Raw genomic sequence first — 16902 nt, 5'->3', positions numbered from 1 at the left:
AAATAATACAAAATTTCGTTATTGATTATTCTACCGTATTTCACCATTATAATATTTCTTTGACTACACATTGCAAAATTTCTTTAAAAAAACAGCTTAAAAACAGTGTTAATTATTTTTTATATATCTTAAAAGTTTGTTCGCAAGGTTTAGTTAAATAAAAATCATAGAAGAATTATATGTGAAATAAAATTTTAACACTTTCTTTTACACTATAATTTAATTTTGCACTATGACATTGTTAATAATTTTTCAGGAGTTAATGCGTTTTATTTCGGGCGGTTTAATAAGCATTCACGTGAAACGACGATTATTTTATACCACAATCTCTTAAACAGAAATAAAAACAAACGTATATTTCTTCTGCTTCGTGTTCGAATCCATTTTTGAAATGACTGAGTTGAACAACAGGTGTCACAGGCAGGCACATGCGATTGAAAACTTGATAACCATGTTATCGGTGACACAGTTCGAAAACAATTGAAAATACAAATGTTTTATTGTCTATAATCTCTTGACTTATCGTTATATTTCTATATTTAATATTATTAAATTTATATTTAATTTTAGGTTTAATATTATTAATTTCATATTTAACACAAAAATTTTGGTATTGTTCTATTGAGCATAAAGTTACTTTTTTTTTTAATCAAACACTTTTTATTTCATTATCGTTAAATATTTTATCGAATCGAATTAATGCAGAATAATAATTTGAATTTCTCACAAATATTTATTAGACGAATGGTAAATGATTAAATAATTTGTCAAAAACTTCATATCTGAAATTTCATTGGTTGAAGTCTGAAAATTTCTAAAAATTTGTTAGTGAAAGTTAAAAATTTGTGATGTAACAATAAATGTAACTAATAAAAATAAATTGAATAGAACTGTAACAATAAATAAATTAATAAATTTAACAATAAATAAATATTTAGTATAATTAACAAGAGTGAATAAAATAAAAGTATTAAAAACTTCATTACATATTTGAGTCTGTAATTAAAATTGTAGTCTCTGATAATATACTAAATTTAATTTTATTTAGATATTTCTTCTTTATTTTTTGATAGATGCTTTTCTTGTGTAATTTATTTTCTAATTAACGCTAATGGTTATACTTTAACTTCAAGGATTAACTTAGTTACTGTGTAGGACAGAAATTAATTACTGCCAGTAAAAAGTGGAATAAGTTATCATAATTATCGTGATTTAATTATAATAATCAGGTTATCGTGATTTCACAATTGCAATAGAATTATGTTTGCTCTTTGTCATAGAAATGTCAGTAATAATGCTATTGAACATTACGTAATGTGTAAATGAATTAATTATATGGACCTACAATTACAGTTGTAGGTATTCCTAGTCATAATTAGCTTTCAATCATGTCAAGTTTTTGTGTATTAAATGACAAATAGCGGAACAGTAAAGTAGCTCTTCTAATGTACAGTCTAATGAAAATTTTACTTTTATGGCTATAATTATGTCACAAATGAAAACTCTTAGGTCATGCAAAATTATTGCTAAATTGATAACAATACATAGTAATTTACTATCGTGATAATAAATAGTGTGATGAGTCATTAAAGGCCGTGCGTTTACGTCAGGAATATCGATAGCGCTAGAGGTGAAATTTGAATGCCAAAGAAAATGTCTGCCTAATCAAAGACCAGTTTACAACTCTCCAATCATATTATCTGAGTTGAAAAGAATTACAGATATTTGGGAAAATAATGAAGATTTAAAGTATGTGATCAATGTATACGAGGCATGCGGCTGTAACCAAAGCAAAGGAACTACAAGATATTAACACGTGTTAATGTTATGTACAGTATCATGGTAGCTAATAAATGATATAATTACAATTTGGCCTTTTACGGAAAACGGGAACAATTCTGAAAATTTATAGTGGTTCGATGGCTAGGGATTGTACTGTATAGGCAGTGCATTGTGTTATAGTGCATCCTTTGTTTTGATCGTCAATCAATGCTATGTGGCTGTGTTGGTAGCCAGTACTATGATGTCCTTTGTAATCGAAACATGTACCGTCAATTCTCCAACATGTCTATTTAAGTGTTCTTTCTATCATTTCTTTTAATAAAAATCCTACTCTCCGTTAGAACAAATATTTCTGTTCAATTCTCAACAAAATTGTCACTTTCCTGATGGGTTAGAATTGTGAAAAAATTATATAGTTTGACTACTTATCACGGAGAAGCTTTTGAGTCAATTTATAGGCTGATAAGTATACTTATAATTCTGATTTCTATGCCTTTAAAAGGGGATTAATAAAGCAAATATAAAAAATATTATTTTTATCCTTCTCCTATTTATTTGTACAGTTATGTTATTGATGTGTTTTTTAGGGTGTGTATAAAGTACTATTCTGTTGCTATATAATTCAATAGATAAAATGAAGGGACGTTAAGTTGAGGTTATGTTAGCTATCTTAAAACAAAATGGCTCCTAGTTGTTCAAAATGGCTGCTCTCAAACAATAGCATTTAACTAGATATTTTTGCAACATTTAAACTTTCTAAATTTAAATACTTTAGACTAAATAAATTTTTAATTTAAAAAGTAGAAATTACAAAATTTGAAGGATGGAAATTTTAAAATATCTATATTTGTATAAATTGTAAGAAAAATTTGTGAAATTCCACGTTTACAAACACATAAATTAGAAAATATGTAAACCTGTAAAGTTTGTTTATAAAAAATATTTAATCTTGTATATTTTCGACTTTATTCCTTAACAAATTTCCGAATTCATAAATTTCTAAGTTATGTTAAAATGTACCTACATTTGTCTAAATAAAAATGAGTCACGCTACGTTAGGATTAATGGTATAAGTGCATGTCATGAGAAAACATGAATTTATGATTTAAAGAGTATCAACAATAACGAGGAAAGTTAAACAAATCTGTATGAAATTCGTCTCATCGTATGAAAACACTGAAACGGAAAACATATGATCATCAAAATATTATGATAATGATATGAATTAAAAATAAGCAGAGAAGAAAGTCTGGAATTTTGTAAATTTTCACGCGAATAACTTGCTGAACAAATTATTCAAATTTAAGCTACCTACATATCTACTATACCTTGTTTTCTTATTTTACGTCGTAATTTCCAATAACGTTTACGTTCTAAATATTTATGTTTATTTATATTTACAATTTTAGCATTTCACAATTTGCACATTTGCAAATTTGGAAAATTTGGAACACTAGAAAAATTAGGAAAATTAAGAACAATAGGAAAATTTTAAAAATGGGAAAAATTGTAAAATTGTGAAAATTAGAAAATTTGTAAAAACTTGAAAATTAGGAAATTAAAAATTTGGGAAATTGAAGATTGAAAAAATGAGATAATTTGAAGTTTTGAAGTACAGAAATGTACATATTTGTAAATTTATACTATTTGATAACTTGGGTTATCAGCTAATTATAAATTTGACCTTTCAAAAATTTTAAAAGTTAAATAATTTGAAAGAAAAATAAAAAATTTACAGACTTGAACATTTGACAATTTAGAGATTTTGATAATTAAATAACTGTAAATTTGACAATTCGAAAATTTGGAAACTTGAGAAAAATTTGGAGATAATTGGACATTTGATAATTTAAAAATTTTAAAGATGACAATTGGAAATTTGAAATTTGAAAAAATTAGAAAATGGAAATTTGTAAATATAACAACATAGGATTTAGGAAAATTCAGAAATTGGAAATTTGCAAATATGACGATATGAGAGTTGGGAAAACTAGAAAATTGCAAATTTGACAAGTTGAAAATTTAGAAAAATAGATAAGTGGAAATTTCAGAATTGATAAAACTAGGAAATTAGAAATTTGACAAATTGAAAACTTAGAAAATTAGATAAGTAGAAATTTGAAAATTAGACAAATATTGGAAAGATACGTAACCAACAATTTGACAATTTCAACTTAAAAAATTAAGAAATCGGAAATTTCTAAATTTAACAACCTGAAAGTTTGAAAACCACTTTACAAGTAATATTCCACTCTCCAATTTATTTCTCAACACAAAATCGCGACCCAGACAATTTTAAAAACAGTCTGCAAAACAGTCTCACATCCCGGAAACACAACTGAAATTGCACATTAAAAAATAAAATTAAAATACAAAATACAAAGTAAAAATGCCCGAAAATGCATCTTAAGATTTCGTCATCCACTTCACCTCACATTCCACGCAAATAAACCCTCGTAGCAAACGTGGTTTTCCATCAATATCGTTATCACAAATAAAACAAGAGGAAATGAAAACATGTCTGAACAAAAGAACACACGACGTACGTTTTGAGCCGAGTATAAAAGCGGAGTTCTGACAGCGAGGTGCATCAGTTCGAATTAGAAACCGAACATGAAGAACGCAGTCGTATTCCTGTTGATAGTCGTTGTTTGCTGCCAGTTGGTGGCAGCAGGATGGAAACCGCCAAAAAAAGGCCATTCAGGCGGAAAGAACAGCGAAGAAAGCAAGGGACACGGCAAAAGCAGCGAAAGCAGCGGTAGCAGCAGCAGCAGCGAAAGTAGCGAAAGTAACGAAAATAAAAGCAGCGAAAAAAGCAGCGAAGACTGCAGCAAAGAGCAAGGAAAGAAGCCTAAAGCTGTAGACCTGACGCCGAAGAAAGATTTGGAGATTCCGAAGAAAGGCTTGGAGATTCCGAAGAAAGGCTTGGAGATTCCGAAGAAAGGCTTGGAGATTCCGATGAAGGACGACATTGGAAAGAAGCTGGGAGGCCTTTTAGGAGGCAAAAAGAAGGGGTTGGATGGCCTGGGTGATTTGGGCAAGAAATGGTAAAATCGTCTGCGAAGATTTTGTATCCCAAAGAAAATTATGATTTGGGAATTATGATAATCAAGCTGAATTTTAGATACAAAGTTGAAGTATGGAGTATGATTATATTAATGACGAAGATGGGGAATGGTAGATGAACCACGTTTGATGTGGATTTTTGTTAATGGTCATTTTGATCAATTTTTGTTGTAACTTGGTGTGTGTGTATTTTACAGAAATTTTTATTAATACAGAGAAATTAAGATTTAATGATGTGTTTATTTTTTGTATAATTATCCCTGAAACCTTATTCTTGTATATTTTGGGAGAAATTCTTTTGCGTATTTATTGGTTCGTTAATTGGTACTTTAGTAGCAATATGAAGTAATGCGCTTGAAAGTTAAGATCAATTACGGATATTTTTATGGCGCCGTAGCTATACTAAAATAAAGTTAGTTCGTAAATTTGTAAAGCTTTGAACTGAAAAAATTATATAAACATTCTTTCAATTGCAACGAGTTGCAAGTTAATTTTTGCAACTGATTTCATTCGCTGAGTTTATTCAGTTGCTGTAAAAGAAATATTTTCGGAAGAAAAACATTTCACATCTGCACGATAAAAATGGAATGCACTTAAAGAATATCAATGGAATTATTGGCGATGGGTTTATTATTATTTAACTTTTTATTCTTAATTATTCAAGTTTTAATAATTAAAATTTTACTTTGTTCTCATTACTGAATATTTTATATTAGTGATAGTACGAAATCAATATTAGCTTCATTCGAAGTAATAAACGCAATAAAAAGTCTGTTTTATCTATGAGCTTATTGTATTTTCGTTCAAAGAGACGCTATTCTATGCTATACTTCTAATATTAAAACTTGACAATCAGAAATTTCTCATATCTGCAATGTTTCGGTTTAATAATCTCGAAGGCTTAAGAAACTTATTGAGACTTATTTATTTATATCTCTTTTGTAAAGAAGTACTGAAAATAATATATCTTAATTAATCTAAAATTAATTATTATCAAAATTTACTAATAATAATCCTACTTCCTGAAATTAATATTATTTTAATTTTTATTCGATTCCATGCATCAACGAAATTAATATCAAATATTTTTGTTATTACATTCCGATGAAATGTTTGTCAGCTACAAACGAAAAATATTTTTACGAGAAATTTTTAAATTAATATTAAAATTGAAAATGTTTGTGCATTTATTCTCATTCGCAGAAATTTTATCCTTGATTACAACATCTAATCCAATTTCATATTCCAAATGATGAACATAATTTTTTCGGCTTGTAACATTTTCGTTCCTCATTTCTTTTTTAATTGAATTTTTAAGGTCGCATCCACTTCGTCCTTCATTTTCTGAATTTAAAGGACAGATATCAAAAAATACTAATCCAGTTTCTGATAATATTACACTACTGTGGGGAAGAATGAAATTAGCTGTATACCGCTGTCACATAATTTCATAAATGTACAATTACTTGCAAATAAGAATGTACAGGGAATAATAGTCAAAATCGTATAGCAAATTTACTTGTTATAATTTTTACTCAAAATGGAACTGCATGCACAAATATATAATTTATATTACTTCTTTTTTTTTAAGTGCGATGATAAGAGAGTATGTTTATCTATTTGACTCATATAGCTTCTCCGCGATAAGTAGTCAAACAACTGATATTTTTCCACAGTTACTGTCATTATTTTTCTGACCCATCAAGGCGATAGTCACATTAATCATTTTGCAGCGAATTAAGTAAAGATAAGTAAGACTTATGATTGACGGTACGTGTTTTGGTTACAAAAGTCGCCTCCATATTGCCTTTCGGCGCAGCGTCGTGTCGCAGCGTCCATTGACGACCAAAGCAAAAGACGCTCTATAAAACAACGCAGTGCCTATAAAGTAATGTTTAGAGCACTCACAGGATTCGATTACAATACTATATTTTAAGCAACGATAAAAACAATACCCGTACATTTAAATGACGAAAAATAGAACGCGTAACTAGCTTCGAGCATTTCTTTGGTATCGAGCACGTGGTTTATTTATCTATTCCTAATTACAGTTATGACACGTATAATACATCACCCTTGGTACAGTTTTTACAGTTTTTTTGATCCCCATAGCGACACGTTACTTTTGTCCCCAACCGCGTTTTCCAAAACAGAACGTAATCTATAAACTGTACATGATTTATTGAAATTAACCGTAGGAACTTGTAAAGATATCTGAGAACGCTCTAACAAGTGGTTGGTTTAATACGAATAGTTTAACTATGAATATCAATGAGATGGTAGATGGTAGAAAGCTTGAGTGATCTGAATTAGCGATTCGGTTTAACCTCTTCATGTCTCGGTATCGATCAACGGAACAGAGCAGTTATTTTCATGCAGCCATGAAAACTGAAGTGTCTAAAAGCGTCTGTGGAGAAAGAGGGGTTACTTTTATTACATGTTAACTTTTATTCTTCTCTAAAGAGTACATGTATCTTTCACCATTATTAATAATATGAAAAATATTCATATATAATATGAAAAGAGTTCAAACAAGAAATTTGTCATTCTTGATTTTTCAAAATAATCATTCAAGCTTAATTAATTTTCTGAAGAAAATATAACAATGAACTTTTACGTCCATGCAATATTCTTTTTAACAATGTGTAATCCGTACTTCATACAGTAATTTTTTCTTTTACAATATGAATTTTCAGATATTGTTTTCCGTAGCTTCTCGACAAGAATGTACCTATGTTTATGAGTTGTTGAAGTGTGAAAAACAGAACGATACCCGATAGAAAATATTCCGATCGAGTATATTGAATGTGACAGAATTTCACACCCGAAATCATTTAATTCTTCTTTCATCGTATTGAGGACAAAGCATTTCCATCGAAACGGGCAGATAATACACTCTCTTTTAACCTGTGAATTGTTTTCAACCGTTTAAAAGACGCTGAAAAGCTTTTATTCAAATTTTTACTAATTGTTTCGATGAAAGAAATTTTTATAATCTGTACCGGTAGATATTTAGGATAAAATTGAATTTTTTAATTCAAGTGTTAATATTTTAGAATCTATAATTAATATAGTCAATCATTTATGTAAATTCATATACAGAATCTACAATTTTATTACATTTCACAATATTTTAAAGCATAGGTTCTTAAACTATGGTCCGCTAATTTCCATATTAACGTTAAATTTACACTTTCATTTTTACTCAAATAACAAAATTTAATACAAATCCAACATAGGCAAGACTTTTTGTATTTGTTGTTTAAATAACTAGTTAGTAATATATTATAACTAAACATTAATTGTGAAAGAAATTAAGTCTCAAGTTTGAGTGTCTTGTCAGTAGTACGGTCATAGAATAGGACCTCTCCATGGTCCGCGCTAGGCTACAAAAGTAGTACCATTTTAACCTCCTAGGTGCGGTGCGTCACTATAGTGGCGAATCACGTTTTATAAGAGTATTAACAAATCCCGCAAAAGTACATTACATGTAAATAAAAGGTAACATCAAGTTTAGGTATCATGGAAACACATCTTTGCACTAATGCACGATATTGGAAACATTTGGAAATTACATATTTTGTGAATTTTCTGAAAAAGTAAATTATCAAAGTTAAAGTATATGCCTCATATCATTGAGAAAAATTATAATTTAATAATAAGTTATTAATAAACTTAATTCTCGTAATGGTGAAATTGGCGTATTTTCATAAAAATAATTGTACCGCATTTTAGATAATAGTACTGTATTTTATTACTCAGTAAAACACAGTGTATTTCCAATAAAAACTTCTTGCAAATTTATTACAATATAATACCGTCAATTTCACTGAAAAATTAACAATTATTATTGTAAATAGTAAGTTAATTTAATTCATGTTTTTAAAAGCAATTTATTTTACTTTCACCAATCTCAAAGTGATTGTAGACTGAAAAAACGAATTCATTCACTCGTTACTACTTCTATTCTTGTGTTAAATTTCCTGCTTCTGTATTCATAAATTACTTGGTTCTGCATTTATTCATTTCTTCATTTATCCTCCGATGCACTGCCAGTCAAACATTCGACAGAACTTCGTTCTAACACCTTGAATAATTTTATGAAACTTTATGTCCTGCAAGTGGTTTGCGACTTTTGTTCATTGGGAAGATCTGGATATTTTGGAAATTGAGGAACTTGGAAGTTTTAAAAGTTGAATGAGTGAGAATATCAGTAGTTGGTGCGCTGACAATTTTAAGAGTTTGAAAATTTTTGAATTTTATAAATTTATGAACTGTGGATTTATAGAAATTTGGAATTATGGAATTTAGAAATGTAGAAGTTTTGAAATTTTGGAATGCAACAATTTGAAAATTGAAAAAACGAAAAATTACAAAATTTGTCTAATTGAAAATTTCTAAAAATTTAACATCCACTAACAATTTACATTAACAATGACTAATAATTACTATGACTCTAACAATAATATCATTAATAAAAGAACAGAAATCGATCTATCAATGTTAATACTATTTCTCATTCCACACGATAATAATAACAGTCCATAAAATATATTCAAAAGTAGCAAGTAAAATCTTTTACCACGCTTTAACGAGAACTGTTGCACAATTTGCTCTACAGCGAAACGTTATTACTGAAAATCGGAGGAGGAGAATCAATATGATACAACCACAAACCGCTAATTTCAATAATTCAATAATATCAATATAATATCGAAATTGAAAGATGTCAAAAATTAAAGTGGATATGTAATCTAAAGAAGCTTTAGAAAGCCAGAAATAATTATACAAACATATGTCCTTTCTATATCTTATTTCGAATATTTAGGCTCAGACTTTTAATTCTGAAAGTTCACTTTTAGTTTTAATGAAAGATTTTACAACAATCACACTCTAAAGGCTGTCAAGCACAAATTTGTATAAAAATTCAGTGGAAAATTGTTTCAATACAAATGATGAAAAATAGCATAGAATGTTCAGCTATGAGCCGCCATATTGGAGTCGCCATCTGAAACATTTTTAATCTTACACTTGACTGACAAAAAATATCTCAAAGCAGATTTATGAATTGTGGATTTGTGGATTTGTGGAATTATGGAATTTAGAAATATAGAAGTTTTGAAATTTTTGAATGTAAAAATTGGAAAATTGGAAAATTGAGAAATTGAAAAATTTGAAAATTTGAAAATTTGAAAATTTGAAAATTTGAAAATCGGAAAATTGGAAAGTTGAGAAATTGAAAAATTGAGAAATTGAGAAATTGAGAAATTGAGAAATTGAGAAATTGAGAAATTGAGAAATTGAGAAATTGAGAAATTGGAAAATTGGAAAATTGGAAAATTTTAAATTGAAAATTGAGAACGTTTGTTCTCCAAAAATCACTTACAACAATTATACAATTGATTTTCCGAAACAAATGAATTACGATTCTTTCGAACAGAAAGTAAAAAAAGTTTCTGTTGTGTCTTTGAAGTTATACTCTTTTGTGTTGCGTTCTTTGAAGAGATACATCTAGAACTTTCTGAGTGAGTCGTCGAAAAATCGTCCATTAGCGTCCGACTCCCTCCATTGTATTCAGTATACAATCGATATTAAAAGTATCATTTAGAAAGTGATCCAAATATCCACATCTTCACAAGTCATCGAACAGAAATAATTCAGAACATCTGTGACTATCAGACTTAATTGTACATACGATTCGTAAATCCACGTGTTCCAAAATGCTATCTTTATCTTCAAGTTCAAACTACATCTTTTGCTGCATCGTTTGTTTGATTGACAAAATTATTTATCAAAGCGCGCCTTGTTTCAAAAGAAGGCATCTGTCAACGAGCTACGAAGCTTCCACTTCCGTATTTACACGATTTTCTTTCTTCAAGCTTTGAACAGAGTTGAACAGAGTCTTTCTGGTGCAGAGGCCCGTTCGTAAGATGCATACATTTGAACTTTTGGCGGGAAGTTTGAATATATGAAGTTTCAAAAAGAATTTGTAAATGTATATTTATACTGATATGTTTTAGTAAAATAATGATTGTATTAAAGATGTGATGTGTTGAAGTGGGATTTGAATGTAGTTTAAAAAAAATAGAATAATTTAATGGTTTGTGTTCAATATTGTTTTTTATGGATCAGAGATGTGATATAATATACTTGTTTTGATTTTTAATATATAAATAAAGAATGTAATATAATATATGTATACATAAATGTATATAAAAATATGTAAATATAATAACAATTTAATGTTTGCGTTTAATATTGATTTTTATGAATCAGAGATGTGAAATAATATATTTGTTTTGATTTTTAATGTATGAATAAAGAATGTAATATAATATATGTATATATAAAATGTATATAAAAATATGTAAATATAATATATAAGTATACATAATACATGTATAAGTAAAAATATACATGTATACATACATGTATAATAAAATGCAAAATAAGAAAAAGGTAATGTAAAGTAACATACTCATATAATAATGATATGATTATAACAAGAACTATAACAATGCAATTATAATATTAACAACAACAATAAAATTATATTTAATATAAATATAAATATAAGTATTATTGCCTTATATTTATTTTAGTCTATCAAGATATTCATTACAATACAACAAACAGTTCCAAAGAAACTTTACCTTATTTATTATTAAAAAAATAACAAAAAGCTAAGTACTAAATATTTTGGATTCACAAATAATTTCCCACTCATTTTCAGTGAGACATATTATAAAACACAGTAATCAGTAAAATAAAATAAAAAATGAAACAAATAATCGTATAAATATTAAAATATTGAAATACATAAATTACCTTTTTCTTAAGATTTGAAGATTTGAATGTAGGGACCCAAGTGTTTTGCATCCGCCATGATTCTCTTATGGCCGGCACTGGCTGTGAATTCTGAGATGCTCTCATCTGTCAATACTAGGCTTTTTCCTCTGGAAATTATGGATAATGTAGAACGCAGAAAAAGAAGGAAGGAAACGAGGAAACATGAATCTTGGATAGCTAGTGAACGTGACAGAAATTTATGCGATAAATCGTTCAATCTTTGAAAGATAAAATGTAAGACACACGATCGGATATTTTTATAGGGATACCGCGAGGAATTTTTATATTGATTAACCCTCGAGTGAGAACGTCCGATATCACGCAGAATTATAAAATATCATTGTAAATTCAATTTTATTATGATTTTTATAATTTTATATTATTTGTTTAAATATTATTTTTCTGTTAAAGTTTATTGTAGAAGTTTATTATTAACCTAACCTCACTTGCCACATAAAATGTACGTTATTTTTGTGCAAGCAAAAAATTTGAAATAAATTTTTATAATGCAAAATTAATCTTTTCATTACTATGGGTATTATTACTATTATATAGTTTCATGTAACTATATATTTATTTTTGAAACAAAATGTAATATCAGTTTTCTTTGTTTTCTAAAAATATATATATTATTTTATCAATATTTTATATAGCTTTCCTCTTGTTTTATTGCAATATCAATAAAACAAGACTTATATAGAAATCTGGAAATTTGTGAATTTTGGAATTTAAGAATTTGACAATTTAAGAATTTAAAAATTTGGGAAGTTGGAAATTTAGGAGTATACTTTACAAATTTTTAAGTTTACCAATTAATAATTTGACAATGTAAAAATTTGACATGAAAATTTGAAAAATTGAAAACTTGAAAAACTAATTAATTAAAAATTTGACAATATGAAAATTTAACAAATTGAAAACCTGAAAAATTAGATAATTAAAAACTTGACAACCTGAAAATTTAACAAATTGAAAACTTGAAAAATTAAACAATACACAGCTGACCAATTAAAAATTGTTTTACAAATGTCACTACTTCTCTCAAACTTATTTTTTAATACATAACACTATATAACTGTCGTACCACCCTGTATAATCGATAGTAAAAGCGATCGCCTCGCAACTTGCAAATTCAGTTGGTCAATTGAGCGATACATCTTCGAAGTTCTCCCTTTGGGCCAAACAAAGAGAATTGCATGCAGGAAATGAATAGACTCACAAGTACACAGTTCGTTCTCTTCCAATCTCGTCCCTGACCCTGATCCAGTGACGTTTCGGAAACGAACATACTAAAAATAACTAGTCTCGTTTGCATCCTATCTTCGTATAAACGTATGCGATTAAATGTTGATTGAAACACTTGTTTCCTGAAACTGTTCACAAGTCGCGCAACTCATACTTATTTAGAGAGAAGTTCAAAACGTTTAATCTCAAAATTTTGTCTCAATTTTAGGAAGTTAAAATCAACTGAAAATTACATGGACAAAATTTCTTCAATCGTTCCAATAATTTCCTTCTTTTATACTTTCACGTATACAGGGTGGCTCACCACATTTTGCCATCTAGATTTTCGTCATTATTATTACTCATAGCAAACAATGTTTCAGATGAAGTTGAATGGTTTTGAGAGGGGCATATGCTGATGGTATAATTTTTTGCAGGTGAACGTGTAAAGAACATACGAAGGTCATTAATGTTTTTTTAAATGGAATCATATATTTTTTATTGCATCAGCTGATACTCCTTCATATTCTTTACAAAAAAAGTATTAATCTATTTACGTGAAAAATCATTAGTTTAGGAGATATTTTAATTCTAACTTGTTAGGAAATCGTGACTTTCTGGTCATTATTATAAATTGCCCTAACTGAACAGCAAATGTTTTGTTACATGCTTTGAGAGGTTACTTGTCACCAAACGAATTGTGAGTTTTTTTTGTTACGCAGTAACAGTGAAATTTAGTCTCTGTTACGTCTCTAATACGATGAATACGACGATACGGTGAATTATCACTTCATAATGAAGTATTCTAAAGAAGAAAAGATAGACATGTTATCAGTTTATTTTGAAGCTGGGAAAAGTGCTAAACATGCAGAAAGATTATACACTACGGAATGTTAGCATGTCATTAATTTCTCGATTCAGAAAGTGTTCTGATGCAAATGGTCGCCACATTGAACCTTTCGTGTAAGTAGACATTAAAATTAAAATATTTCCTAAACTAATGATTTTTTCACATAAAGAGATTAATACTTTTTTGTAAAGAATACGATGGAGTATCAGCTGATGCAATAAAAAACATATGATTCCATTTAAAAAAACATTAATGACCTTCATATGTCCTTTACACGTCCACCTACAAAAAAATATACCACCAACATATGCTCCTCTCAAAACCATTCAACTTCATCTGAAACATTGTTTGCTATGAGTAATAATAATGACGCAAATCTAGATGGCAAAATATGGTGAGCCACCCTGTATAGATTTACCGAATTTTCTATAAAATTCTGCAACTTTCTTTTCCTTTGGAGTTTTTATATGTTTCAGTGAAAGTAGTCTGAGCAACAGGTAATTAAGAAAAAGTTGATGAGTGTTGTTATATTTCTTTTCGAAATTGTTATGAGAAAATATAAACGGAGTATGTTATGATAGGGCTGCGCAGTAAGGGTGCGCGTGACAAGTCGTGAGTTGGTCCTTCAAGCAAAGTTCGCAGTCTGCCGGTAACCGCGCTTCGTGAAACTTTATTTCCCATCAAGTGGCAAATTTTCGAGATGTTACTAACAAGTGAACGAACTGTTATTATCGCCTAACGCAAGTCATCGCGATGCGAAACGTTCCGTGCTGTGGATTCGAACCCAAACAGAATGACGCGTCGCGATCGCAATCCAGGATCGATGGTAGTTAATTAACTGTTACCTTATGTAATGGATGGTTGATGAGCGTGAAATTACCCTGTAAAAGGACTGATTGTGTACGATTGATCGCTGATTAAATATGTGACGATTAACGTAGACAGAACGCAAATGCAGGGACGCTGAGGAACGCGTGAAACGTTTGTGCGATAACTGATTTTATAATTCGAATGATTTGTTTTGTGTTGAGGAAACTCGAAGAAAAGAGTGAGATGTGAAAAGTTTCGTAAACGATTTCTGATACGACAATATGAGATTTCAGTTTGCAGAAAGGCAGTTGGTAACAAATCCTGAAGAAAAAGAATATGCTGCTGGAGGATCGTATAGGTTCATCACAAGGTGAGAACTTTTGCGCTTTTACTCCTACTCCTGTTAGAAACTTTTGCTCCCTTGTTGAAACTTTCAACTGTATCAGGTTGCACGACATGTACGTTTCGGAATAATTCATAAGGTATCGGTTTTATTGATAAAAAGTCTTTATTTATTTATTCTTGTCTTAACAATAATTTAGCGAATTTAGCTAAATACTGTTAGCTAACACCGTTGTCTTAATTAATTCATGGGATTAAATTTAATATTTGACTAATTTGACTGATTCAATATTTGATCTCTGTTTAATTCAATCTCCATTTAAAAATTGAAATTTAATATTTCAGTTAGAGTGATTTAATGATCAAAGTAGAAATTAAAATTTAATATTTGATTACTTTCTTTAATTTGACATTTAATCTTCATTTAAGGAATTAATTTTTATTATTTAATTAACTTGATTGATTAAACACTTTGTATTCCATATTTAATCAATTTTTATAAAGATTTATGAGTCTCATATTTTAACAATAATAATTTTAATTATTCAATTACAATTTAAGTGGTATTTCAAGATTGACTTAATTGTTAAAAATTACTGTTGAATGATCTTTTTATGATTTTAGAAAAAAAATATTGAAAAATATTGTAAAATATTTAAAAAAATATTAAGCTACAAAATATTGAAAAAAAAATTGAACTACAAAATATTGAAAAAAATATTGAACTACAGCATATAGTTAAATAATATTTAAATATAGTAAATAAATCCTAAAACTTGCATATACAATACAGAATTTGTTTATAATATATAGTCTGTACTTCAGTTACTCAAGCAAAAAATGAAGAGATTGATTTATTACTTTTTTATGAAGCCCAAACAATTGGATGATTACATTCTTAATTATAAAATAGGTTGTTTAATGTCCAACATTGAGATTGACACGATGACTGGTGAATTTCTATTTGCAAATAGAATCAACTATTTTATTACCAATTCACCGTTATTATAATTAGATCATTTTTAAATGTTAAAATTGCAGCAACAAAATTACTTGTATGATTGATGAAACTTAAAGCTACTGAAGAAGAATGATGTGCAGAGCGCTTCGTAAAACATATTTACTGTGAAAATTGCATTTCTCTGTTCTAGAAAAATAATTTTCTATCTGGAACTTCGTGACAAAATATAAATAATTAAAAATTGATATGTGTAATTATCTTGTTAGAAAATTTCATTAACAGTTAATGGAATTTAAATTTAAATTTAAATTTAAAAAAATCGAGAAATTTGATAAAATACACTCTCGTTATATTGCCATTATTGTCCATGAAAATTCGAGAAATAAAAAAATCAAGGAATTTGATAAAATACAGTGAACTCTCGTTATATTGCCATTATTGCCCATAAAAATTCGAGGAATAAAAGATCGAGGAATTTGATAAAATGCAGTGAACTCACGTTATATTGCCATTATTGTCCAAAAAAATTCGAAGAATAAAAAAATCGAGGAATTTGATGAAATACAGTGAACTCTCGTTATATTGCCATTATTGTCCATCAAAATTCGAAGAATAAAAAAATCGAGGGATTTGCCATTAATGTCCGCTAAAAGTAATTTTAGAATTTTAAATTTTTGTAGAGTAATATGTTCTTAAAGGTAACATTTCAAAAAAATAAAAGAACGGTTTTATTTTCTTTTTCGAGCGATCCCTAACCGGAAGCATGAATTTCTCATGCAAAAACGGTCATGTGCGGTCCGCACGAGGCTGACATATTTAGAAACCAGTAAGGAAAATAAATTCTTACAAAATTTCTTAGAAGTTGGGATATATACTCAAATATTTACTGTTCTGTACTAACATGATATATTAATACACTGAACGTTGTAAAAATAATGTACAGCATTTAATACTAATAAAAAACAGGGTAAGGATAAATAAAAAACAAAAGACTAAAGAAAATTGAATTCCAATTATT

The 16902-nt window shown here is 28.5% G+C and overlaps 1 protein-coding gene across 2 annotated transcripts in view; it reads left to right on the top strand.

Moving 5' to 3' along the window:
* Positions 1–14400: 14400 nt before the first annotated feature.
* The window catches only part of LOC100879147 (RYamide receptor-like), a 67839-nt gene continuing 65337 nt past the window's right edge, over positions 14401–16902 (top strand). For both annotated transcript variants that reach the window (XM_076537261.1, XM_076537260.1), the window contains exon 1: positions 14401–14951. In XM_076537261.1, the coding sequence (XP_076393376.1) occupies positions 14918–14951 (34 nt within the window). In that variant the 5' untranslated portion in view covers positions 14401–14917. The remainder of the gene's footprint in view (positions 14952–16902) is intronic.

Source organism: Megachile rotundata, chromosome 11 (genome assembly GCF_050947335.1).
Source record: "Megachile rotundata isolate GNS110a chromosome 11, iyMegRotu1, whole genome shotgun sequence".
NCBI lineage: Eukaryota > Metazoa > Arthropoda > Insecta > Hymenoptera > Megachilidae > Megachile > Megachile rotundata.
The sequence above is the reverse complement of the archived record's forward strand: the minus strand, read 5'-3'. Positions and strand labels throughout refer to the sequence as shown.